The sequence below is a fragment of the Pithys albifrons genome, chromosome 9 (genome assembly GCF_047495875.1).
Source record: "Pithys albifrons albifrons isolate INPA30051 chromosome 9, PitAlb_v1, whole genome shotgun sequence".
Classification (NCBI taxonomy): Eukaryota; Metazoa; Chordata; class Aves; order Passeriformes; family Thamnophilidae; genus Pithys; species Pithys albifrons.
Genome location: NC_092466.1, coordinates 19,366,920 through 19,390,746, shown reverse-complemented (window position 1 = coordinate 19,390,746; position 23,827 = coordinate 19,366,920). Strand labels below are relative to the sequence as shown.

The 23,827-nt window shown below is 39.8% G+C and overlaps 1 protein-coding gene across 8 annotated transcripts in view; it reads left to right on the top strand.

Moving 5' to 3' along the window:
- WDFY4 (WDFY family member 4) overlaps positions 1-23,827 on the top strand; it is a 128,713-nt gene that overhangs the window by 31,107 nt on the left and 73,779 nt on the right. For all 8 annotated transcript variants that reach the window (XM_071564296.1, XM_071564294.1, XM_071564293.1 and 5 more), the window contains 22 exons: positions 791-1,005; positions 1,896-1,996; positions 2,974-3,181; positions 3,451-3,527; positions 4,190-4,408; positions 5,427-5,611; positions 7,943-8,174; positions 10,177-10,328; positions 11,694-11,805; positions 11,919-12,109; positions 13,618-13,770; positions 14,158-14,231; positions 15,032-15,193; positions 16,808-16,899; positions 17,764-17,863; positions 18,675-18,880; positions 19,479-19,648; positions 19,996-20,121; positions 20,587-20,748; positions 20,864-21,061; positions 22,054-22,171; positions 23,257-23,414. In XM_071564296.1, coding sequence (XP_071420397.1) covers positions 791-1,005; positions 1,896-1,996; positions 2,974-3,181; positions 3,451-3,527; positions 4,190-4,408; positions 5,427-5,611; positions 7,943-8,174; positions 10,177-10,328; positions 11,694-11,805; positions 11,919-12,109; positions 13,618-13,770; positions 14,158-14,231; positions 15,032-15,193; positions 16,808-16,899; positions 17,764-17,863; positions 18,675-18,880; positions 19,479-19,648; positions 19,996-20,121; positions 20,587-20,748; positions 20,864-21,061; positions 22,054-22,171; positions 23,257-23,414 — 3,411 coding nt within the window. The remainder of the gene's footprint in view (positions 1-790; positions 1,006-1,895; positions 1,997-2,973; positions 3,182-3,450; positions 3,528-4,189; positions 4,409-5,426; positions 5,612-7,942; positions 8,175-10,176; positions 10,329-11,693; positions 11,806-11,918; positions 12,110-13,617; positions 13,771-14,157; positions 14,232-15,031; positions 15,194-16,807; positions 16,900-17,763; positions 17,864-18,674; positions 18,881-19,478; positions 19,649-19,995; positions 20,122-20,586; positions 20,749-20,863; positions 21,062-22,053; positions 22,172-23,256; positions 23,415-23,827) is intronic.

Sequence of the window (23,827 nt, the reverse complement as noted above, 5' to 3'; positions counted from 1 at the left end):
CAAATTGTAGTGCTCTAATTTGCGTGTCTGCCATCATTGTTTTTCTTTTCTTTAAAAGTTTGCATAACTATTTCCTGAAAGAGTGTTTGAGAAAGCAGAAGAGCTCTTGAGAGTATAGAACAATTCATCAATTCATCTTTTTATTATTTATGTTTAAATATATTATCCAGTTACTTTTATGTGAAATACAGTTAGGTCAATGGAGTAAAAGCCATTCCTAACCGGGAACAAATCGCTCTAAAAATAATTTATGAGAATTGAGAGACTTCCAGATTATTAAGAAGCAATGGTGAAGTAAAGCTTCAGTTCAGCAAAACATGAAGCGAAGTGTTTAAAATTTGTTTCACAACATTGCCAGATTCAGTTTTGTTTAAAAACAGTACTTTTTGAATTAAGAGTAGATAATGCCAGTATGACCCATCACAGGCTTAATGTTAAATATATTCTGAGTTCCTGTATTGGTCTTGGAGCTTATGCCTAATAACCTGCCCTTGTGGTGGTGCCTTCTTTAGAATGACAGCTGAGAGCTCTAATCCTTCACTACCCTAGTGTTGAGACAGGAAAGCTGAACTGTGGATGGCTGAGCAACTCTCAGATGAATATATGGACACTGTGCTACTGCAGAGCTTCACAGAACAGCCACACAGTTGCACTTGAGCCTCTGGCCTTAGAGGATTCTTTTTTGGGTCAGATTTTCACACAGACAGATTTAACAATAGAAAAAAAAAATCAGTCACCATGTGCAGTTTTAGTTCCTGCCCTCTGACTACAGTTCTGTTATCTATTTCAGCTTTCACAGGAAATCCAGTGTGCTGTGGTTGATCATATTCAGTCCCTGGTGAAGTCAGAGAAGAGTCGCCAGGTGATGTGTGAATCTGGCTTGCTGAGCACCATCATCTCTTCCTGTCAGGATGCTTTCTGCAATGAGAGGCATCCACTGCATCCTCCCCTCACAAGAGTGTTTGAGAAGCTTGCATCACAGGCTATTGAGCCAGATGTGTTAAGGTATCAGACTGGATCTAACGGAACAATTTGCTTCAGTACAACTTTTTGCAAAGCTTATATAGTAATTAGATGCTTCATGTAGTGCTCTAATTCAGCAAGACAGCCTAGTGTTTCATGTCTCAGTTAATACTACTTTCTCATTGATTGCAGGATATATGCTTAAATGACTTACTGAAGATCATATGAGTCTGTAGTGTTCTGCTGCATCATCTCTGCAGGGGCTGTAAAGCCATTCATGAATGAACAAATTAAGTAATTGCAAAATAATTAGGGTTATTATCTCCTGGTATTCATATGGAGAAGCCATTTTCTGAAGGGTAAAAGTGACTTTCTCTTATCTCAGATACACATCAATGACAGATGCAGAAATAAAAATGTAGTATAGTTTCTCAGTCACTGTTGTTTCTAGTCTGAGGATGCACTTTCTTCTTTTAATGCTAACAAATGCTAGGCATGAGAGTGCCTAACAGTGCCTAGTACAGATTTCAAAGTGGAGATAAAGTTGGGTATTCAGTGGAAGGTTGTATTTCTTTAATTCAGAAATAAAACAGAATCTCTTAAAACCAATCAAAAAGAAAGAAAATCCAGATTTTTTTTCTGAAAAATTAGTATTATTCAAAAGCATTGGTAAAGAAAAGAAACATTTTATTGCTTGCAGCAGTGAAACCTTGAAAGGGGAAATGTAAAGTGAACCAAATATTTATGATGCTATAATGGCAAATATTTCTTCTGCTTTATTTGGGATGTCTTTAAATTTGGTGGTGAGTAAGAAAGTTGTTCTCCAGAAGGCTGAATTGTATTTGCATGGTTTCTGTGACTCCAGTGTCTGGCTTCATTGTTTTCCTTTTTTTAAAGTTGCTATCTTCTTCTTCTTTTTTTTTTCATGTTAGGCAATTTCTTTGGTTGGGCGGTTTTCCAATACTACCCTCCAGGCCCAGCACAAACAAGACCAAGGTTCTTTCATGTCAGGGGAGTGATTCAGCTAATGCAGGTAAGCACATAATGAACAGCATGTTGCTGATACAGTAACTGGGTTATAGATGTCTCCAAAACGTTAGAAAACTGCTGTTGAATAGGTTGCTCCACAACAGGCACACTGAAGGTGGGGTATGACTGAAGTTTTATACTGGGTATTGCCCAGGTTGGGTGGTACTTGACCAACACTGAGAGCTGATCTAATGATCATCAGAGATGAAATTGTATATCTTTGCTCAAGCTAGATACTGATTATAGACTCAGACTTTGATGGATCAGACATGGAAGTGATCTGTAAAAATAGTAATTATATTCTACAAACCAAGGGGCATGTCTCCTGGTTTTGTAGTATGGTTTTCCTGTGATTTGTATCTACAAATAGAATAAAGATGTGAATGCAGACCACTGGTTCTTATAGTCCCTTGGATATGCTAGTAGTCTGCTTTGCTTATACAGGCAATTTTCCATCTAAATCCTTTCTCTATTCTAATGTATTTTGCAGGTGAAAGACTACAATAATAGTATTTGGCACTTAACACTGTTCTCATGCCCATGGGACACCTGATATAATGTGGTACAAATTTGGGTCTCATGTTCTTTGCAGTCATTCTTCAAATCTTCTCCCACATGTTGCTTGTAACTAATCTGTTATAGCAGAATTGACTGGTCTGAGTTTAACAAAAATGGAACCTATGTGTTGGGGACCTTTTTTTACCAGTGGTGAAGTCTGGATCTATCTTTTGAAGATGTATGGGGAGAAAATATTGCTGTCATTTCTGTAGAGCTCATCTATCCTGCTAGACACCCATTTTGAAGTTCCTTCAGTGCAATAATTTTTGTATTGCTTGGGATTTCTGTAGGCTACTGAGGATGTGTTTTTTCAAGAGCATGCAGTGCTGTTCTTAGCAGTGATGAATAGAATATGGGCAACACCTGTGACTGGAAGAAGTGTTGCAGACATTGATCTGGTTAGGCACTCTGTTGATCTTCTAGGTTCAGAAGAGGACATGGTGGACAAGAAAACTGATGCCCAGACAGTTGTGCCTGTCAGCAAGTCTCCTTGGGTGTCTAAGGGATCTGCACGGGCACTCCAGACTGCAATGAGTCTCATCTCCATGGCATCACCTCGAAACTTCCAGCTACACAGCACTGCTTTGTCTCCATCGTTTGTGGAGTTTGACATGTCCATGGAAGGCTATGGGTACTGTTGCTCTCATTTTTTTCTTTAGCTGCTCTTCAGTCTCCAAGCCCTTACTCTGAACACAGAGACTCTTCTCTCTTCATCTTAATCTATTTATGTGCCCCATTGCTGCCTTCCTTGCAGCAATGTTACCAATCTGTTTTGTTCCTGTCTGATTGCTGATAGCCTGCTCCCTTCCTTACTACCATGAGTCTGCAATATTAAGTGACTGGTGACTTTCAGGGATGAATTTGTATTTCTGATGAATGGGTGCTTGCTTGTTTTTGTAGGTGTTTATATCTCCCTACCTTGGCCACTGTTATGGGACCTAGTGCAGACCAATCTGTCTCAGGAGGAATTGGCATGGGTAAGCACTTTGACTCACCTATAGCTTCCTGGAAGCACTGACTTTTCAGTTCCACTGAACACATTCAACAATTGTAAGAAATGGCAGCAAATAAGCTGTGTATTTCAAAACATTTCTGTCTCTGTGTCCCATACCAGCTCTTAACTGTGTAACTTGGACTGCTCAGCACAGTGCAGTATTAGATGCAGCCTAATACTGTGATAAATTAAAGTTATTAGTAAAAATTTAAAGCAGGCTGCTAAGAAAATCAGAGCCACCAGATTCTAGGGTAATCTCCCATGGAAATAGTACGAGCTGTCATTAATGGAGTTCTCCTAAACATCCAAATCCTCTGTTGGGTGAACTGTGAAATGGCTGTACCTTTTGCTTCCTGAATTTTTGTGAAATTTGAGAAATTGTTTGTGGCTCAGTGCTTCCTAATTGATGAGCTTCATAGCATAGAGACCTAGTAGTCATTTCTCCTCAGTCAATTTTAGGCCATTTATACATGAGCACAGACTCATATATGCAGTCTCTATGATATTGAATGAAACAGAAAATGAACCTCATAATCTAATGCTGGTTCTTCCCTGGTTAGGACTACAAATGAAACAGAAAGTAGTTTCCTAATGGCTGCACAAGGAAAACAGCTTCCTTGCTAACTTTTTGTTTCCTGTCTAAAGGCATCAGAATGTTCCCTCCCTCAAGTGGCTTGACACTCTCCTGCTGGTTTCTGGTTAACAAGTTCGGTTTGGTTCACAACAGTCACCCACTCCGTTTCCTTACGGTTGTGAGGCACGTGTCAAGAACAGAGCAAGAATTTGTTTGCCTTTCTGTAAGCTTCTTCCCACAGGACCTTTCTTTGGTCATTTCCACAGAAGAAGTTGAATTCCAGCCCCTTGGTAAGGCTCTTTTCAGTCAAGCTGCAGTGCTATGTCCTCTGATTATCTGGAATTTTTCATTAACAAATTTCATCTTCTTTGAAGTACCCAAGATATTAATGAGACTTGCCTCTTCTGTTTTCCTCTTGCAGCCTGTTGTGATTGTAGTTCTTGGCCATGTTTGAATTCTAAGTTTGCTGTAGGTATTGTGAATTACTTTGTGGCCTGTAGTATTCTATAGAAAACTTTTGAATGTCAGTTACATTATTGTGTGCAATTGTGAAGATTAGGCTTGAACCAGCCGGTCCCTGCCTGTTTTGTGTGACACTTGGTAGGTTTGGAGAGCAGGACTGAGGATCTGTGGAGTGATCTAGCTTCCTAATGAAACAACTCATTTCCTCTCCGTACTTTCAGAATGTTTTCTATCATGCCAGCCTGTTAGTATTTTTCCCTGTTGATATTTATTCCTTTTTCCTCATTGAGTAGAGTAGGTACCTCAAACGTAAATATGATTGAATATTCCAGATGAGGTTGGGAATGGAGTGGGAACAGTAGCTGGGATTTTTTTCATGCACAGCTGACATTGTGTGAGTGCTCTGATTGCCTTAGATGTCAAAAATTCCAGATCACCTCTTTTCATAAAAACAACAAATTAATACACAGACTTTTATCATCTCGTAAATTTGCTAAGAATTTTTTTTCTGTGTCAGGTAACTCAGTGAATATCCTGAGGGGTTCTCCTCTTAGGGAATATGTTGCCTTTGTCCTAGTTCAGTCTAGTTTTGCAGCATTGAGGCAGCTAGCAGGTGTTATTTGGGAGGGAGGTACTTTGTCTGCTGAAGGGATCTTGCACACTGCACAAGTCTTATGTACTCATAAGAGACCTTCAGGGAATGTTTTAAAGACATTGCACATAATAGCAACAAATCACACTCTACCCACAGGGCGTTGTGCTCTTCTTGTCACATTTGATAGTTGTGTTCCAGAGGCAGGAGAAGGTGAGAGACCTGTTGACTTATCCCTGGTTTTGCTGTTACAGATATTATGGAACCTGAGGGTGAGACCCTAAATCCCTCCCCATTTCCAGGGCAAGTCCAGTTTGGCTGTGGTAAACTGCTGGTCACTGGCCAGTGGCATCATCTTACAGTGACAGTTGCTAAGGAAGCAAAGAAGACCTGTGTTGTATCAGCTTTTGTAAATGGTCAGATGCTTGGCTCTGCAAAGGTAAAGACTCTCTGCATAGATCTCATGCCTGACATTTACCTTGCATTGCTTTTCATTTTCATCTCCCAATGTATCTATAACTTTTCAGTATTAATCTGAGAAACTCAAAGCATGGTGATTTGCATATGACTTGCCACTGTCCTGAACATGACTGGAGTCAGAAATTCATACACAACAGGGTATATTTGTGCTGCTTTTCAGAAGTCTGTTTTCAGCTTATACTGATTCTTTGAAATAGCCCCCCCCTCCCCTCTCAGCATGTTGATAACTGGGGCAATTTTGAGTGGTGACACTCCTCTGAAAGTTGGGGTTATGCTGGTAGCTCAGGGTTATTCTGCTGAAATTCAGTTGTACCCTTAAACCAAAATTTTCTGAGTTCACCAGTGGTTTTGAGGATCTATCAGTTTAAATCCAGGATTTGTAGAAGTTGCCTACTATAAAAAGTACATCACAATAAAAGTGGACCAGAGAACTCTAAACCAAAGATGACTTGGATTTAGGCAAAGGTGACGAGTTATGTAGGGACTCTCCTTTTTTACTTTGCAGAAAGGCCTGGAAAAGTGGAAAGGTCACAGGAAAACCAGCTTCTGTGACTTCTTGCAAGATTTTAAAGATTGGAGGAATTTCCTCAATCATCCTGTTTCAGGCTGTCCTCTTCCTATTACATTCATTGAACAATCAGCTGATGAGTCAACAGTCTCTTTCTGACTAGCACACTACAGATTCAGGAACAAATGTTCCTCTGAGATAGTTATTGAGTGTGTGAGATGATATCATCTCACGAGTTCATTGCAAATATTGGTGTACTGGCATCTCCCTTAAGGCACCATTTCGAGTGATCCTATTGCATAGCAGTCAGCTCTCAGGTTACATGAAATATTAGGAGAAAGTAATCCAAATGCACCTAAAGGGTTCATAATCTACAGGATAAATGAGGCTAGCCCCTGCTTTACTTTAGTGATATCATCATGCTCCTGGTTTTGAAGCTAATCTCAAATTATTTCGGAGATTTGATTTTTGGATTTTGAATGCTGGAGGCCAGAATTGTTGAAAATGCACCCTATTTCTATTGCAGCTGTGGTCGGTGTGGTGGCTTTTTAGGTGTGTTTTTGAATATAATCCTTTTATTAATTGAAACTTGTAGTCTTGGTCTCTTCCTTCTTGTTCCCATATTTCAATCTCCACATATGCAAAGCTCACTTTGTGTGTATTATACTTCCTTGTAAATGCAACCTGTTTAATTCCAAATATTCTCTTTCCCATACTTGAGAAAAATGATCTGTCTTCTAAATGCCTTTTGGGACCTATATCCATTTCAGGAATGAAAATTTAATTTAATTTGCCTTCCTTCAAGTGAGACTGAAAGTCATCAATAAAACTAGGCCTAAACATTGCAATTGATTAAAGAATTCATAGCAAACGTGTTTAACATACAGTGAAACAGCTCATATAAATAAAAGAAACCTTTAGTAAAGGAAAGATTGCCCCAGTGCTGGGGTCTCTGACATGATGCAAGTCTTTCATCTTTACAGGTACAGTGAAGAAAAGATTGCCTATTAAATTAGAAATACACGAAGGTTGTTAATAATACCAAAGGCTCTTTTTGGTTGGTGAAGGTGGGGGTGGGTGTTACTGTGTTGCATCAAGTCTAGTATTTGTTCACTCAAATATCAAGTCCTGCCTCTTAATATTGACCAGCTCTGTCTTTTACAAGTCATTAGTCCACGATCAGTAAATCCTGGGAGTCTCTCATCCTAATAGCAAATTGTTAAAGGCAGAGCTATGCCCTGAAGTACAATAGTTTCTCTCTACCAAAAAATTCTGACTACTTACTATTAGAGCTATCTACATTTAAATAAAATAATAGACTCAGTTTAGGAGGCTGAATCCTAATTTTCATACAAAAAATAAATTACCCTATTTCCTAAACGATGTTAGCTTCGAAGCTAACTGGTACACTTGAACACTTTCAAAAACTGTTTATTCTCTTGGTGCAACAGTGATCTGTAACTTGTCTTTTTGTGTTGAAAGTCACAATCTGAGTGATGAAGTTTAGAACAGGAAAAACAAGTCTGGGGTCAAGACAGGGATTTTCTTTGCCAATACTTCAATTCTTTTGACTGTGTTATTTGACCAAAATTAGGCTTAAACATTCCAAAATGTTTATGGTACTTCTCAAAGTCCATTTTCTAAGAAGTAGCTGATAATTATGTTGCACAGCTGACTGAGACTTCAGTGATCAAAGAGGCGGCAGGCAGAACATTACAGGGACAGGCTCTAAGGCACCCTGTGTGTATTGGGTCCTCTCAGGAAATTCTTTCTCTGTTGCAGATGCAGTATTTCCAGTCCTTACCAGGTAGCTGCATTTCCCTGGAACCCTCTTCCTTTGTTGATGTCTATGGGTACATAGCTACTCCTCGAATTTGGAAACAGAAGTCCTCCTTGACCTGGCGCCTTGGTCCTACATACTTGTTTGAAGAAGCCATCTCTGTGGAAACCATGGACATGATTATTAAACTTGGCCCACAGTACTGTAGCAATTTCCAAGCAGTACAGCTTCGAGGTATGTGATAATTATCATATCCACCATTATTTGTTTGTCAGGGCAATGCTCTTTTGATTCTTATAATCTATTATTAATATTCCAGCTGTGTCTAGAGTTCACTCTAAAAGCCTGGAAAACTGCATTACTGAGTGTTGCACAAGATTGTAACAAGATATATGAGGATCTTCTAACATACTGTGAATGGAGCAGAAAAAGAAGGGCAGTAATCAAGCAGCATAGAGACATGAAGCGTAAAGAGACATGTCCTAAGCTGCAAGACTGTGATTTCTGTTGGACAAATGTTAAAGCAACAGCTTTAACTGAGAAATTCTGCATTTACTGTGCCACAAAAAAACCCCTCTAAACTCACCTCCCCTCCCCCCCCAAAAAAAAAAAAACAAAAACCCAAACCAAACCAAATAAAACCCACAACAGAAAAAGAAGTATCGAGTTTTAATGCAATTGCCTATAGAGTAGGAGACAGAACAGGGGAGAGAGGGGTAGGGGAGTAAGTTGCATTCCACCTAATGAAGAGACTTTTTAACTAAAGTATATTGTTAGCTTCAATTATTAAGCAGGCAGACAAAACATTTCAGATATTGATTACTGTTTGTTCAACAAGTAGTGCATTCATCTCTGTACTAGAGCCTGAGATGACATGGGATAGTCATTTCTCATGTGAAAAAATGCAGAATACTCTTACCTGGTGGTGCTCCAACCTAAAACAAAGTGAAGACTGTCTGAAAGTACTCCTTCTGAATGCTTTCTGTCTACAGACAAAAAATCTGCAAGCATGGGGAGAGGGTTTTTGAAAGTACAGCTGTAAAATAAAAATATTGCCAACAGAAGTCAGAAGGATTGGATTTTTGAAGCACTGAGTCTTTATCAAATCTGGGGTGCTTGTTCTCTGCACAGTTCTTCACAGGTGGATTTTAACACTAACCATGGATTATGGCCATCTGATCCCAGAATTGCACTGGTGCAGGGAAATCAAAGCGCATGTACAAGATGTGATCTCATAACTGTAAAATGATCTCACCCTCTCTTCCCCTACTCTCCCTATTCCATCAAAAGACCTAAAGGAGCTTGTCAAATGGAAATTTGGGCTTCAAAAAGCTTCAGCACACCACCTCAAAATACTGTGGTTTATTCCTTAAAATGGATTTATGACCTTGTTGCGAACACCAGTGTGAATTGTTTCAGCAGAGCTGTGTCTTGTCTCACCACTATTTTGTTGCTTCCCACTAATCAGCAGCAGTTGTGCGGAGGCTTAGCCATAGAACATGTCTTGCTGGAAGGGAAATAGTGACACATTCTTGGGGCATTTGCTTATATATAATCTTCATGTGGAATATGTACTAATTTTTTGCCTAAAAGGGCTGTGTCACCAGCACTAGTAAACAGTTTCATAAACCAACTGTTTTGCCAGTCTATAAAATTGTCAAAAATACAAGATTGATTTTTTTTAAATAAACGTACATATTTTTTTTTTGAAATGTGATCAGGAATAAAAAATTCTTTAAAGAAATGCATATGAGAATTTCATAGTCATTGGACTGCTGAATCTGGTACTTTTCAGAAGCTTCCCATATGTTGTAAGTTGGCAGTTCTGAACTTTTGCCTTTGTCTTTCTTCCACATAAATACTTGCTCCTACTACCTCTAATAAACCTCCCAGTAACATGGAGGATATCTGAAATATTTTCTGTGTTCAGAAAATTTGTTTATGTTGTGTAGATAGAGAAAGGTCTTTTCCGAGCCTCATGAGACACTGAGAGGGTGCAGAATCTAGACAAAGCAGTAACCAGAGGACATAGTCAAGTATGTCTGCTCTTGGTGCTTATACAGGTAAGCTGCCATGGACTGTGTTGCAAAGGGTGAGGGCTTTTTTTATTACAGGCAAGACAAAATAACATTATTTTCTAACCTTTAGTTTCCACCAGTTATTTTTCCTTTGTCTCTCCCCTGTCTTGCACATTGAGCAAGCAAAGTTCCTTCAGATATTCATTGTCTTGTTTTAGGTGAGAACCAGTACAGTGATCACAATACTGCGCCTCTGGTGGCAGAAGAGAAGATTTCTTTTGGAATCAATGCTGTGTGCTCAACTCTCACTACAGTCCAAGATATAAAAAGCTGCTACAATGAAGTGGATGGCCGACTGATTGCCAAGGAGGTCCCAAATTTCCCTTATCTCAAACAAGTTTTCTCTTCTCTCTGATCAGTTTCCTGGAGCGAAGTTTGTGACTTTGTCTTAGTTGTGTACCTCCAGTGGTTTTTTTTGAGCTTCTCTTCCCATTCCTTAACTTCATTCTACTCATGGGTTAATTTTCACCTGTAAAGAGGAATAGATAGGACACTGTGAACAAAATATTAAAAGCATTTCTTAAAACAGAAACAGGACCCATAGTGTTTACGTCTTATGATAATTTGTGTCAGTCTGTTTTCTCAATGACTTGACAAAGACTTTTCACATACTATTCTATCACTGTTGCTAATGCCAGGTCTACAGACATGAAAGTAATGGGTTTGGGATATTGTAGGTGGGTGAATGTTTGTCCTAACAGTCAACTTAGAATCATAGAATCATAGAATCATAGAATCATAGAATCGATTGGGTTGGAAAAGACCTCTGAGATCATGAAGTCCAACCCTTGGTCCAACTCTAGTCCATTTACTGGATCATGGCACTCGGTGCCACGGCCAATCTCATTTTAAAAGCCTCCAGGGATGGTGAATCCACCACCTCTCTGGGCAGCCCATTCCAATGTCTGATTACTCTCTCTGTAAAGAATTTTTTTCTGATATCCAACTTAAGTTTCCCCTGGCAGAGCTCGAGCCCGTGCCCCCCTGTCCTATTGCTGTGTGCCTGGGAGAAGAGACCAACCCCCACCTGGCTAGAACTTCCCTTCAGGTAGTTCTAGACAGTGATGAGGTCACCTCTGAGCCTCCTCTTCTCCAGGCTAAACAACCCAGTTCCCTCAGCCTCTCTCCATAGGACTTATGCTCCAGTCCCTTCACCAGCCTTGTTGCTCTTCTCTGGACTCGCTTCAGCACCTCAATATCCTTTCTGAACTGAGGGGCCCAGAACTGAACACAATACTCAAGGTGTGACCTCACCAACGCAGAGTACAGGAGAAGGATCACTTCCCTTGTCCTGCTGGCCATGCTATTTTTGATACAGGACAGGATCCCATTGACCTTCTTGGCCACCTGGGCACACTGTTGGCTCATGTTGAGCTTCCTGTCAATTAGTATCCCCAGGTCCCTTTCTGCCTGGCTGCTTTCCAGCCACTCTGCCCAGCCTGTAGCGCTGCAGGGGGTTGTTGTGGCCAAAGCGCAGGACCTGGCACTTGGCTTTATTGAACTTCATCCCATTGGAATCAGCCCATCTCTCAAGTCTATCTATTTTATTACTTTTAGACTTGTAACATAGTCTAAAAGTAATAAAATAATCTAAAGTATTAGAGCATTTGTTTGTTGCTTTTTGTCTCCCTCGTACTACCAAGGTTTTCCTTAGAATGTCTTTTATCTGTTTTAGATTGGTATTAATTCTCGGGACAGTTCAACTCCAATATTGCTAGCTAAGAATATTGCTGGACATCTCTCAGGTTCCTTGCGGACTATTGGGTCAGTCGCTGTGGGCCAATATGGTAAATACACTATGTCTTAATGTTTAGAATTTTTTAAAAGTGGAGCTTTTCTCTGTCTAATAACAGATTTAGTCCATGTAATTTTCTGGTAGAGTAACACTGCTATTTCCTAGGGGTAAGAGTGTTCCAGTCCTCTCCAGCAGCTACCAGCCTGAACTTTATTGGAGGCCCTGCCATTCTGCTTGGTCTCATTGCTATGGCCCGTGATGACCACACCATGTATGCAGCTGTCAAAGTCCTGAACTCCATCCTGAACAGTAGCCCATTGAGTGAAAAGCTGATGAGACTCATGCATGGATACCAGGTAAACACTATTGTTCATTCATTCTAGTTATAGTCTTTCCTGTGGAGAACTTTATGCCAAAACCTGTCAATGTAAATGAACCAAATATATCCTGGCTATAGGCATTTGTGGTCGGAATTTCATAAGTTATGAGGTCTTTGAGTGAGGGATATGTGAGAGTGCTCTGTATCCTGTGCTTACAATCTCTGGGATCCTATATAACAGTTTATCTGCTGATGGGAAGGTGAGGACAGATGCTTCTTGACCAGACATGATCTAATAAACTAAATAAGCCAGTGCAACAGATTTGTGGCTGACCCACCTTTTACCAGCACACATGATCCCCACCACAAAAGACCATTTCTCAAACACGTTTCCTTCTTTCCCTTCATTCATACAGCCTAAGATTCCTCTTTACAGACTGTCAAGTGTAAGGCTGACAATGAATTTCTTTGGCTCAGTCTTCACTGCGTATTAGGAATTGGGCTGATATAAGTAAGTTGATAAGTTGTGCCACAAATTAGTCTTTCAAACCTGAAATCTGTGCAGATTGAAGTTTTTTGCTGTATGTGAACTCTATAATATTGGATGGATTGAGACTTAAGTATGATGTTTCAGTTTAGTATTGTTTATGCTGTGCAAACTAAGCAAAGGACTCTTAGGGAATAGGAAAGACTCTTTTACATAGACCATTTCAAACAAGACTCTTAACTTTAGAGCTTCAGGAATGATTTATTTCAAACTTTCCATTTTCCCAATTTGCAAATTATTCATAAGTTGGTAATGATTCACATGAATATATTTATCCTACTTATATATTGCTTGCTCAATCCTTTCTTGTAGGTGAATGCCACCCTTTACATTTGTGTGTGAGCTGTTCCTTTTCACTTTGTGCTAAATAGTGTTCTCTCCTTGTGATGAATCATCATATTGCAATGCAGTGCTTTTGGTTTTATTTGGTGGTCTGAAGGGTTTTTTCTAACAGTCGACTAACGTGTCTTGCTACATATTTTCAAATTAATGTCTATTGCTTCCAACCTCTTCAAAATGTAGTGGCTTTCTGAACATTCTTCTTGCAGTATTAGGAAATCATTGGATAATCAGAGGCAGACTCAGTTGAGAAACTGGCAATGTTTCACAGATGTCTTTCATTTGGAGAGGTCAACATTAGCATTTTTTAAATTAACACCATTTGCAAGCAACTAAGAATACATCCATGAAGAATAGCATAGAAAACCTACTATGATTATTTGTGGTTATATTTGTATGTTGCTTTTTGTAAATTCCACTCAACATTCTATGGCATGTATTTTGCTCCTGTTCAATGCTACAGAGCTCCTTCAAAAAATTGCCTTTTCACTTACTGTATGAAATTTTATGTCTGGACTGAAATCTTTCTTCATGATGCTTATGCAAATGTATGCATGCATGACTACTATAGCTGAGCAAACTTCATGTTTGTCTTGAATTAAAAAAACAGTGTTATAGATTTATACTTGGCAGGTACTTATTCAGTCTTCTTTTTTCAGTTGCTGACCTATCTACTGAAGAGGAAGGCACAGCTCTTAAACAACAGGATTTTACAGTTAATGTTCTCCCTAGTGGGCACAGCTGAGCTTGGCTTTGAGTCTGCAGTCATCAAAAATTATAGTGCATTCCAGTATGTTCTCTGCAACTTTGAGGTATAACTGTTGATGTTACTTTGTGGGTTTGGCTATATTAAAGATGGCTTTATAGTATGAGGCTTGGTTTGTTCATAGCACCTCCTGTATCCAATATTTGGGATGGTGTTGTGTGTTGTGCTTCTCCAGACTGTGGCTCACCTGGGGAGGTGGGATCTTCCCATTTCTGCAGGAACACTCCCAGAGGGTCACCTCCTCAGGGCTAGCTCTGGAGCAACAACTCCCCACACTGGCAGGGATTTCCCAGTGCCTGCAGGTTGTGTTGCAGAAACACTGAGAGTTTATGATATTATCCTCCCTGAACTACTTTTAATTGTTTCCCTGCCACAGGTACTGTCCTCTCAGCTCAGCAGATCAGTAAGCCCTCTGCTTTCCTTTGTATTTCAGCTTTGGGTGAAAGCACCAGAAAATCTTGACCTTGCTCTCCTTTCCCACCTTGTGGAGATCTTGCAGTCCTCCAGGTACACAAACTAGAGTTTGAATCAGAAACCTGTGGGACAAGCTTGTCTGTAACCCTAAGCTGGAACTGTGAGGTGCTAAGGGTCCAATCCTAGTTGGAATCAGTGGAGTCTGCGAGTGCATCATATCTCTGTTTCTCTTTCAAGGCTGGAGTTAGTGATTTGATCAGCCCCTGACATGACTTTGGGGTCAGACTGATGACCTGGTCCACTGCTGTGCAAAGAAAGTTTAAGTGTCTGCAGGAGAGGGGAAATCCAAATTTTTGAATTGAATATGAAATAATTTTTAAAAATATGTATTTGAATTTGCATTTAAAACCAAAACACAACACAGGAAGACTTTTTTATAACAATATACTTCCTTAATCATCTGGACTAGAGTTAAATGGATCTAAAGAGACATAACAGGGCAGATGGGCTGAGTAAAGCTAGATTCCTGCTTTTTGGTAGTGGAAAACTCTATGCAGAGCTGTCTGGTGTCCCTTGCTGAGTTTTACGGGAATAGCATTTATTACCACCAACTCACTGCTTGAAAATTCAATAACATTTTCTTTGAACTCCTTGAAATGAAGCAGTTTCTGGGGGAGAGAGCAGAGGAGAAGGGTAGAACACACAAAGTAGCCTTCTGATCTCTGTCTCTGACACACGTTCAATTCATCTGACAGTGTTTGCAATGTCGTCGAGGCAACATTAGAAGCCAAATTTACAAAGTATCAGTGCAAAATGTGAATCCTTTTAGCTGAAACTCAGGAAATTTTTTCTTTCCAGTAAAAGCTTTTAATAATCCCTGTGTTTTTCTACAGAGATGGACCTCAGAATGTTGCAGTTGCCTACCAGGTGCAAATGGTTTCCAAGATTGTTTTTCTTTTCAATGATCCTGAAATCAGTAACTCCAAGATCACTGTGGCCTGCACTATTCTTTCGCATTTCTTGCAAGGATACTTTAATACAAGGGATGTTCTCAGGTAACCTTCAAGTCTATAGCTGTTCCTCAGATTGCAGTTTAGCTATACTCCTTCTAGTGTGGGAGGGAGCTTGATAGTCGAGCTTCCCTCACCTCATCTTTGATAGAACTCCACATCTCTGGAAACTGCATGATCCCCTGATGAAAACCTTTTTCATGCCTTATTCAGCACAACCTTGTATTTGTGTGAAGGTGAGTTGGGTGATGACCTTTACACTGGTGCCACAAATAGTTCTTCAGTATCACTATATTATTACAACTTGGCCCCAATGAACAACCTTCTTAATCCTGTTGGTTTGGCTAATATCCCAGTAACAATCCTTTCTGTTCTTGTGTTCCTATCAGTTATGTTAGTTGAGATTTCACAAAGCAAAGAATTTAAATCCTAGTTCGTTCTTCAGAGAATATAAACACTGCTTCATTTTATATTTACAGTCTAATTGCATTGGCCTATAGCCTACAAACTGAAGAAGGTCCACGCAGTGCTGTTTACAGCCCCCTAACTGCAGGCAAATGCGCTGCACAGATGGCAGGTCTGTTTCTAAAGCTCTGTTTAATAAAATGTAGACAGAGTTGCATGTCAAACCTGTGGTCTCTGCTGTGAGTCTTTAGCTCTATTGAAGCATACCAGCACCTCAGATAATTAACTGTGGAGTAAGCTGGTAGTGAACTTACTGCCTGTCAACTCTTTCGTGGATATGTGTTCCTGCATGTATATTACCTGCATGTATTTTCCTACCCTGAGCTTGTATGAGTTAGCCTATTCCTTTTTCATACAGGTGAAAGTAGTGGATTTAGTAGATCAACTTTGCTATGTTGTAAGGAGTGCAAATGAGCATTTTTCTTAAAATATGATTTTTTTAATTCCCTAGTATTTTGACTGATTGTCAGGCTCAGAGTGCTGAATGAGTGGGCAGAGACAGACCCTATCATCCCAGCTTCAAGACAACAGCAGAGATCGTAATAGGCTCTAAGCAGCACTGAGCACTGAGGAAGGCGCTGAAGTTTCTGCTCCTCCCAGACTTTTGACACATCTAATGGGAATTGCTGTATGAATCATTCTTGCAGTACAACTCTTGTTCTGTCCCTTAAGAAATACCCTTCTTGTATGCAGGAGGAGGTCATACACTTTCACTAAGTGTGTATATCACATTATTGTTTCTATCCTTAAGACCAGGTAATGTGTTCAAGCAAACTGCAGGTAAAAAGAGGTTGCCAGTCCTCCCCCCTGAGTAACTGTTGATATTTCTCTGCTCTCCTCTATGTGCTTGGAAACCAAGTGGTGATAACAGTGATATCTGAATGCCACAGACAGTTCAGAATATTTTGTGTGAACTGAGTGCTTACCTCAGTATTGCTTTCCTCATGGTGAAAGACCTTTAAAAGAGATACAGAAGATGTTTCCGTAGTAGAATATATTTTAATTAGATTTGTAGGTATATGACATTTTAATTTGTCTCCTAGTTTATGAACTTTTCATGCCTATTTCTGCAGTGACTAGAATTTCCAGTGGTTGCTGTTAACTGTCATCATTAATGATTATTGAGGTTTACATGTAATATTGAAGTAATTAAATGAATGTCTGACCAAAACTGCTTTTTTCTTTCTCTGCAAGGATTGGATTGTTCCTTGTTTACACCTTGAAACCTTCTTCTGTGGATGAAAATCAGATTTTCCTGGATAGTGGGGCTGACATGCTGAGTGAAGGTAAGGAGCTACCTTACCTAGCTTGTGTTGTCATAGATGGCTACAATACTTCCCTGCTTCCCCAGAGCCTAATGCAACATAGTGCTTCTGCCTCCTGTGGTAAGAGCCACAATTCAAATGACTTCATATGGAAAGGAGCAGGCTGCACTGAGGTGACCCTTTGCTCTCTTCTCTGCTAATAGGCCAGCAGTACTGTGACTGCATTTTCCAGAGCCTACACAATGTCATGTTTCAGATATACACAGAGAGGAAGGACATTAAATTGAAATTGCCCCCAAACTAACCTACTGGGCTGTTAGGAGGAATACCATTTCACTGGACATCCTGAACACTTTGCTATACTTACCATTGCAGCAAATAATATTGTGGAGCTCCACACCTTTGAAAGTATCTGTGTATTTATGTCAGGTTCATGTGGGGGAACATCCAGTCAGTTGGCTCTTTCATTGTGATCTTTCAGTTGAGGCTGAATTGATTATTGCACCTCTAAACTATAGATAATAATGAGATGCTGATAACTGTAGTTTTTATATCTAGACATCACAGCTAGGCAATACAAGTCAGATTGCCTGTTTACATTTCTTTGTCTAGTTAACCTGAGATTTCTACCTGTTGAACATGTGGTCTGAATGAGTTTTAAATAACTCTAAAGAGAGGAGACTGAGAATGTAAGAACTGGTTGTTTGTAATGTTAGCAGGAACTCCCCTGTCTAAAATTTGATGTCTGCATCTTTTTACTCTACAAAAAAACCCAATATAAGTACTTCCACTGGGCTAATTTGGTGCAAACAAAGTTGTTCATCACAGCAATGGAACATGTGTTTTGTCTCTTCATTACTCTTTATTACTTTCTGATATTTGTAGCCTTAAGCCAAACATCTGGAAAGACAATCTGGCTTCGAAACCAGTTACTGAAGATGCTGTTAGATGTAATGCACTCAGACAAACTTCATCTGTCCTCTGAGTAAGTAGAACAGGAAGGTATAGGCAATTGTCTCTGTCTTCTGGATTTTTCTTCTTGCTGGTGCTTGACCAGGACCAAACACACTGAAAATATTTGAATCTCAACAAAATAGTAAGTAAGAGCAGACTGGGTTCAGAGCTACTTTTTTATCAGGGATTTATCTGGCATTCACACACCTGTGTGGTCTGATCACACATCTGATAACCATTTTGGAAAAAGTTTTACATTTTCAGAAAATATTGTGAAAGAGGAACTTGGATACTGCTGATTTCTTCTGCACTGCATGGGTTGAAGAAATCCCAGCTGTCTTTGAAAATCAATTCAATCTAATGTGGGATTACTTGCACCTCTCTATTGTAAACATGAGCATGCAGTTACTACAGTTCTATCTTTTGTAACTGAAAGGAAGATTTCATAGTGCTGGCTGCTGTAACTATGCATTTTTTGTTAGATAACACAAATTGAACTTGAAAATGTAGATGGTAATATTGAATTTCATAGGTTAAAAGATCTACTCTGTGATGTAGTTTGCCTCTGTTATTGATACATGCTGTCAGAAGGAGCTTCATATTAATGAACCTTTTAGTCTGACTGTAATATAAGGCTGGATTTAGCAGGAATTAAGTGACTTCAGATGTGTGGATGAGTCTGTTGTTAAATCTTTGTGATTCTGTGTTGTGGCGTGCCTTTAATCAGATATTTTCTAGAGAAACTTGAGCTTCTAAATCAATAAGAGATAATTTTAAATAATATTTCTTCTGTCTTCTATCATGTCTCCGTCCATCTATTTTCATTTACCTGTTTGTCCTAGGGAAAAAGAGAAGACATTCTTGGCACTGGGGCCAGACTGGTTCCTGCTGTTTACACAGAGCTACCTGCACTCCAGCACAGTTGTGCTGGGAATCAAGCTACTGCTGTGCTTCCTCCACAATCGTTTGCTGCTGAACAAATTCAAGGAGGGGATAGTGGCTGGGCACTGGCTGGAAAACAGCTCTGCAGGGTTGAGTATTCTAATGGGTATGTATTGGTTTAATGTTTCCAAAACACTGCCTTGATGCAGCTCAGTGATAGAAGATCACTGAAGTACATGATAGGAGAATTCCCACTGATCTCAGTAGACCAAGAATTGAAATTACTTTCTAAGTCAAGTTTCTCCTGGTATTTCAGCATTTCTGTGCAGAAGATGGAAAGCATTGTTTCTCTCTTGCACAGTAATTAGCAATTCTGTTTAGCACTTGTAGGGAGAAAGCCCTTTTTGTGTTGCACAAAATCAGATGAGTTAATAAATATGTGAGGTGTTCAGATGCCAGCTTGGGCTCTGAAACCTTCTGTTTCTTTAAGATTTTTTCAGTTTGCTTTTTGATAATTAGACCTGTGGTTCTGAGAAAGGGAGGAGAAAGGAAGAATAATTCAGGCAGAATTTCCTGTAACAAAAAAGATAGTGGGGAAAATTGTTATCTGTTAGTCTGAGGAAGTTTTTTAAACTGTTGATATTGTAGCCTAGCAGACTACTGAATGGCCTGGGACAGAGACAATGAGAATGAAGTTCTGTCAGTAATCCTTCCTCTGATATGACATTTATTTTTAGACACTTGTCTTTTCTTTTCCTTTCAAGATAATTTAAAAACTCATCCTCCATTGCCTGACAATGGCTACTTCTTGATTTTTGGGTTTCCTGTGTTGCAAAGATGTGTGACTGATCATGTCCACATCCCTGAGATCTACTTGCTTGTGGCAGAGCTCTTTCTGGCAACTCCACAGTCTGAACCACCTGAAGCAGTCAAGGTATGAAAAAATAGCAGACAAGCACCAGGAGCTGATATTGCTTTACTACTTTGGGAATTTAGGCCCTTTTCATGAGAGGATTCTCAAGCAAATTAATCATACTTGGGTTTTGTAATAATAAAAATTAGTTATTCATATTTTAAAAATTAAGTTAACTTTGATTTAAGAAGAGTTGTGTTCAGAACAAACTTGTTCATGGAGATATTAAATGTTAAACATTTAATAGAAAAGGGAGGAGCTGCTGAAGGTGAAGTGTGTTGTTTTTTTCTGATATGAAGTAAAGAGGTATTGTTCTTGATGTATTGTGCATAATTCTCATCTCTTAATGAAATGTCTCTCCTGTGTAGAAAGACCTTGAGTCTATGTTACAGTGGATCTTGCAGCACCACCTTGCAGAGAATGTCCTCAAAATTGGTTTGTGTGCAGAGGCAGCTGTTTTACTGCTGGAAATGGTTAGAGTCACTATGGACAAGGTGAGTGTTTTGTTGCAAGGACAGGGCAGTGTGAATGGCAGAATAAACTGCCCAAGTGTGACAGATGTCAGTGGCAGCCTTTGCCTGTAATCCCTAGTCCTCCTCTGCCCTCATAAGGCAGTACTGAACGTAACAGGGAGCAGAAACTTCAAAGGGTCAGAACAGCTGTTGCCCTCCTTATGTAGCAGATGATGTGATGGGCTCATGTTTAAGAAGTTTTGAATACAAAGACTGATCTTACCCAGAGCAGTACTAAATACTTTTTGTTCGTGATGATGAGGATATGTCACCTTTCTGGTTGGGTGTATCTTCAGTCTGCAAGATGGGATTTGGCTGTCTGTGCCTTGCCTGATTTCTCCATGGCCACGACAGGTTTGCTTTGGAATACCTAAAGAGGAACAAATATCAGCTTATATGAATGAGAGGAATTCTGCCTTGACCAGATGCACATCTGTTTGTGTTCAGCCTTTTGCAGATGCAGAAGCCTCCTGGGAAATTGCCTATCCAGGGAATGTTATCCAGTTTCTGGGCTTGATCTATCACAGTTATACTCAGGACCCCATGTGGCACTGTCCTGACTTCTTGAAAACTTTGGCTATGGTTGCTTTTCATTCAGGACCACCCAAGGTATGTGTATATGAGCCAGCACAAGCCCTTCAGATTGGAGATAGGTCACTAGGAGAAAAAAAAATCAAGTTAAAAGAGACTATGAGTTAGAATGTATTGCTGTCTACTTCCACAGGGAGGATCTGAAGGTCTTTTGACTCCTGATGGTCCAGTCATTGCTGAAGGGAAAGGCTGTGTTGATCCCTCTTCTCTTCTGCTCCTACCACACCCTGCCAAGAAACAAGTATGGGATTTTGTGCAAGTCCTCCTGATGGACAGTCTTCTCAACATCCCAGCAAGCAAACAAGGACATCCTCTTGAGCTTCTTCTTGAGGTTTGTCTTATCATCAGGCTTTGCTGCTCTGCCTTGCACTGGGGGTGGAAGGACAGGATGTCTCTTGGTAGTGACCTAGTAAAAAAAGTGCTAACAGTGATGAAAGGAAATACTTTTCTGCCCTCCACTGCATTAACGTGAACTAAAAAAATGCTGCCTCTAGAAAACAGAAAAAACATCTTTTAGGCAATGTTTAATATTGAAGAAAGGTGTGAAAAAAATCCCTTTTCCTTAGTAGTACCTGCTTGTCATTATAGGAGCCCTTGAATTTGTTGAGAAGAGAAAATTTCACATGAATCATCCTGTATACTGACTTTTGAGATAACAAAATCTTAGTTCTCAAATAAAGAAAAAAACCCTTTCTCTACTCTAAGTACAGATTAATACAAACTGTAGCAGCTGAGTCTGGATTATGCATTTCAACTGCTCAAAGGAATAGAAAGAGTTGGAGTAGATTGAAGAAAGGGAAAATGAAAAATTTAGACTTCAGCTCCAAATTGTCAATAGTCCAAGTGTCCCAGGTGTGAGTTCTGATGCAGACTTGGTTTAGTAATACAAATAGTAATGAACATATTGCAATTGTTGAGTTAAATCACCTTGTGGAGCAAACCCTAAAGGTTTATCCAGTAGCATCCTAAGGTTTGGTACGGTTAGAACAGAGTATGGCTTTCTGAGTGACTGAATCCTGAGCCTGCTAATGGAGCTGAACATCCCTGAGGACAAGACATCTTGGGAACCACCTGTGAACCTACATTCTTGCCCTTTCAAAAAACTTGTTTCTGTTCACTGTGCAGAGGGCAACTATGTTTGTTATCAGCTAGATAGTGTAGTCCTATGTAAGATTTCCTGGTTTTCCAACTAGGGTACGAAGTTTTGCCATCTCATCTGTTGTCCAGTAGCTGTCCACACATGCAGTCTTGCTGGAAGTGACTTTGAGGCTGATTTCCTGTCTCTTTTCCTTCTGTATTAATATGGATACTGTCACTATGTAGGCTTCTCCGGAAGATGCCACCAGTGAGCAGAAGAGACATTTTCAGACAAAAGTTTTGCTGTCTGCTATGGATGTCTTCCATGCTACCAGCCAAGACGAGGGGAAAACAAGACCAAGAGGTGAGTGGTGAGAATCAGATCATTAACCAACTGATATTTAGCATTTTGGTGTTTCTTTTGGTTTCAATACTTCAGCAAAATGCCAAATATAAACCAAAGGACAAAGCTGCCTCCCCCCTTCACTGAGAAAAGGGGGGGAAAGTCCCCAAGACTTAAACCAGGTTTACATATTTATACAGAAAATTAAAAGAAGACTGTAATATAACTCACACCCACAAAAATTAGAAATAACAAATGATAGCTCCCTACTCCCTATAGAACCGAAATCCCACCGTTGTAGCTACAAATCACCCAAGAGAACTCAATCACCCAAGGGACAGACTCAGACAGAGATAAGACTAAGACTAAACATTTTACTTTCCTAATAACATAGCAGCAAGCGGCAGTGGGGCCTGGTCCAGGAAAACAACACAATAAGTCTTTCTCAGACGAGCAGCCATGAGGAACTGAACTAAGCCCCTCCTACACCTGCTTTTGTATTTGAGATGATGTCAGAATACGGTATGGAATACCATTGGCCAGTGGCAGTCAGCTCTCAGCTGGCCTGACCCAGCTTAAGTCAGCTGATAATTTAAGGCCTACTCTTGAAACTAAAGCCTAAATTTAGGCCTACACCTACTTAAACTCAGGACAGCATTATTGCTAGAAAGGTTTGCAAACAATAGCTAGAAGGACAGTCCAACTCAGCAGGCTGGACTGTCTGTTCTCTCTTGCTGTAGACCAGTTTGCATAAATTATTGTGATATTACAATCTCTTTTTTAGAACAGATTCTGAATATTAAAAAGGGAGTACTTAGAAAGAAACCTGGGTTTATCCTTAGTGCTTCTGGAAACAGCCCAGATAACTTAGTTGTTGCTGTTCTTTCTGAGTCATTAGTTGGACTGGTCCTTCAATACATTATTTTAGTGAGATTGCCCCCATCCTTAAGACGGAGCTGTCATATCCAGTCTGACTAAAGTGTTTCTATCAGCTCTAAGACATTATGGCATGAGACTGTTCCTTCTCAGCTCTGGCAACCCTACATGTCACATTTTTTTCATTTCAACTTGCTGTGGAATAATCAACCCTTTTGTATCCTCTCCAGAAAGCAGTGATCCTCATGGTGCTTCAGAATCAGCTGCACCTGTATCCATGATGAATATTGCTTATTTTGTTCAGAAGTTGGTTGAGAAGCTAAACAGCAGAATGTTTGCTGCTGACCCCAAGCAAATCCTGATCTTCATTGCCAAACAGATAGTGTGGGTGAGTCCCATGATATTTTTTTCCCATCTGTTTGTAACATGCTGTTTCACACTGAGGTTGTGATATGGCAATTCTAAAGACCACGGCTGTAATCCATTTGGTGATTGTTATTCCTAGTTTCTTTCATGAGCTCATAGCAGCTTTAAAGGATACTTTGAAAGAGATGGTACAGCATAAAGGAGGGATGTTTCTGTGCCTCATTTGTGCCACTGTCTATTGGGTATGTACATGTTGCTGAACAGGAATAAATTAGTCTCTTCTACAATTCTGGGGACTTCAGCAGAAATACAAAAAAAATTGAATTTGTATCTAACAGGTAGTTCAAAGTAATTTTGCTGAAATAAATTTGCAGGAGCTTGAATGAAGTGGGAGGTGTGGATCCTTTGGGAGGGGGTTCCTTAAGCAAGCCAAGT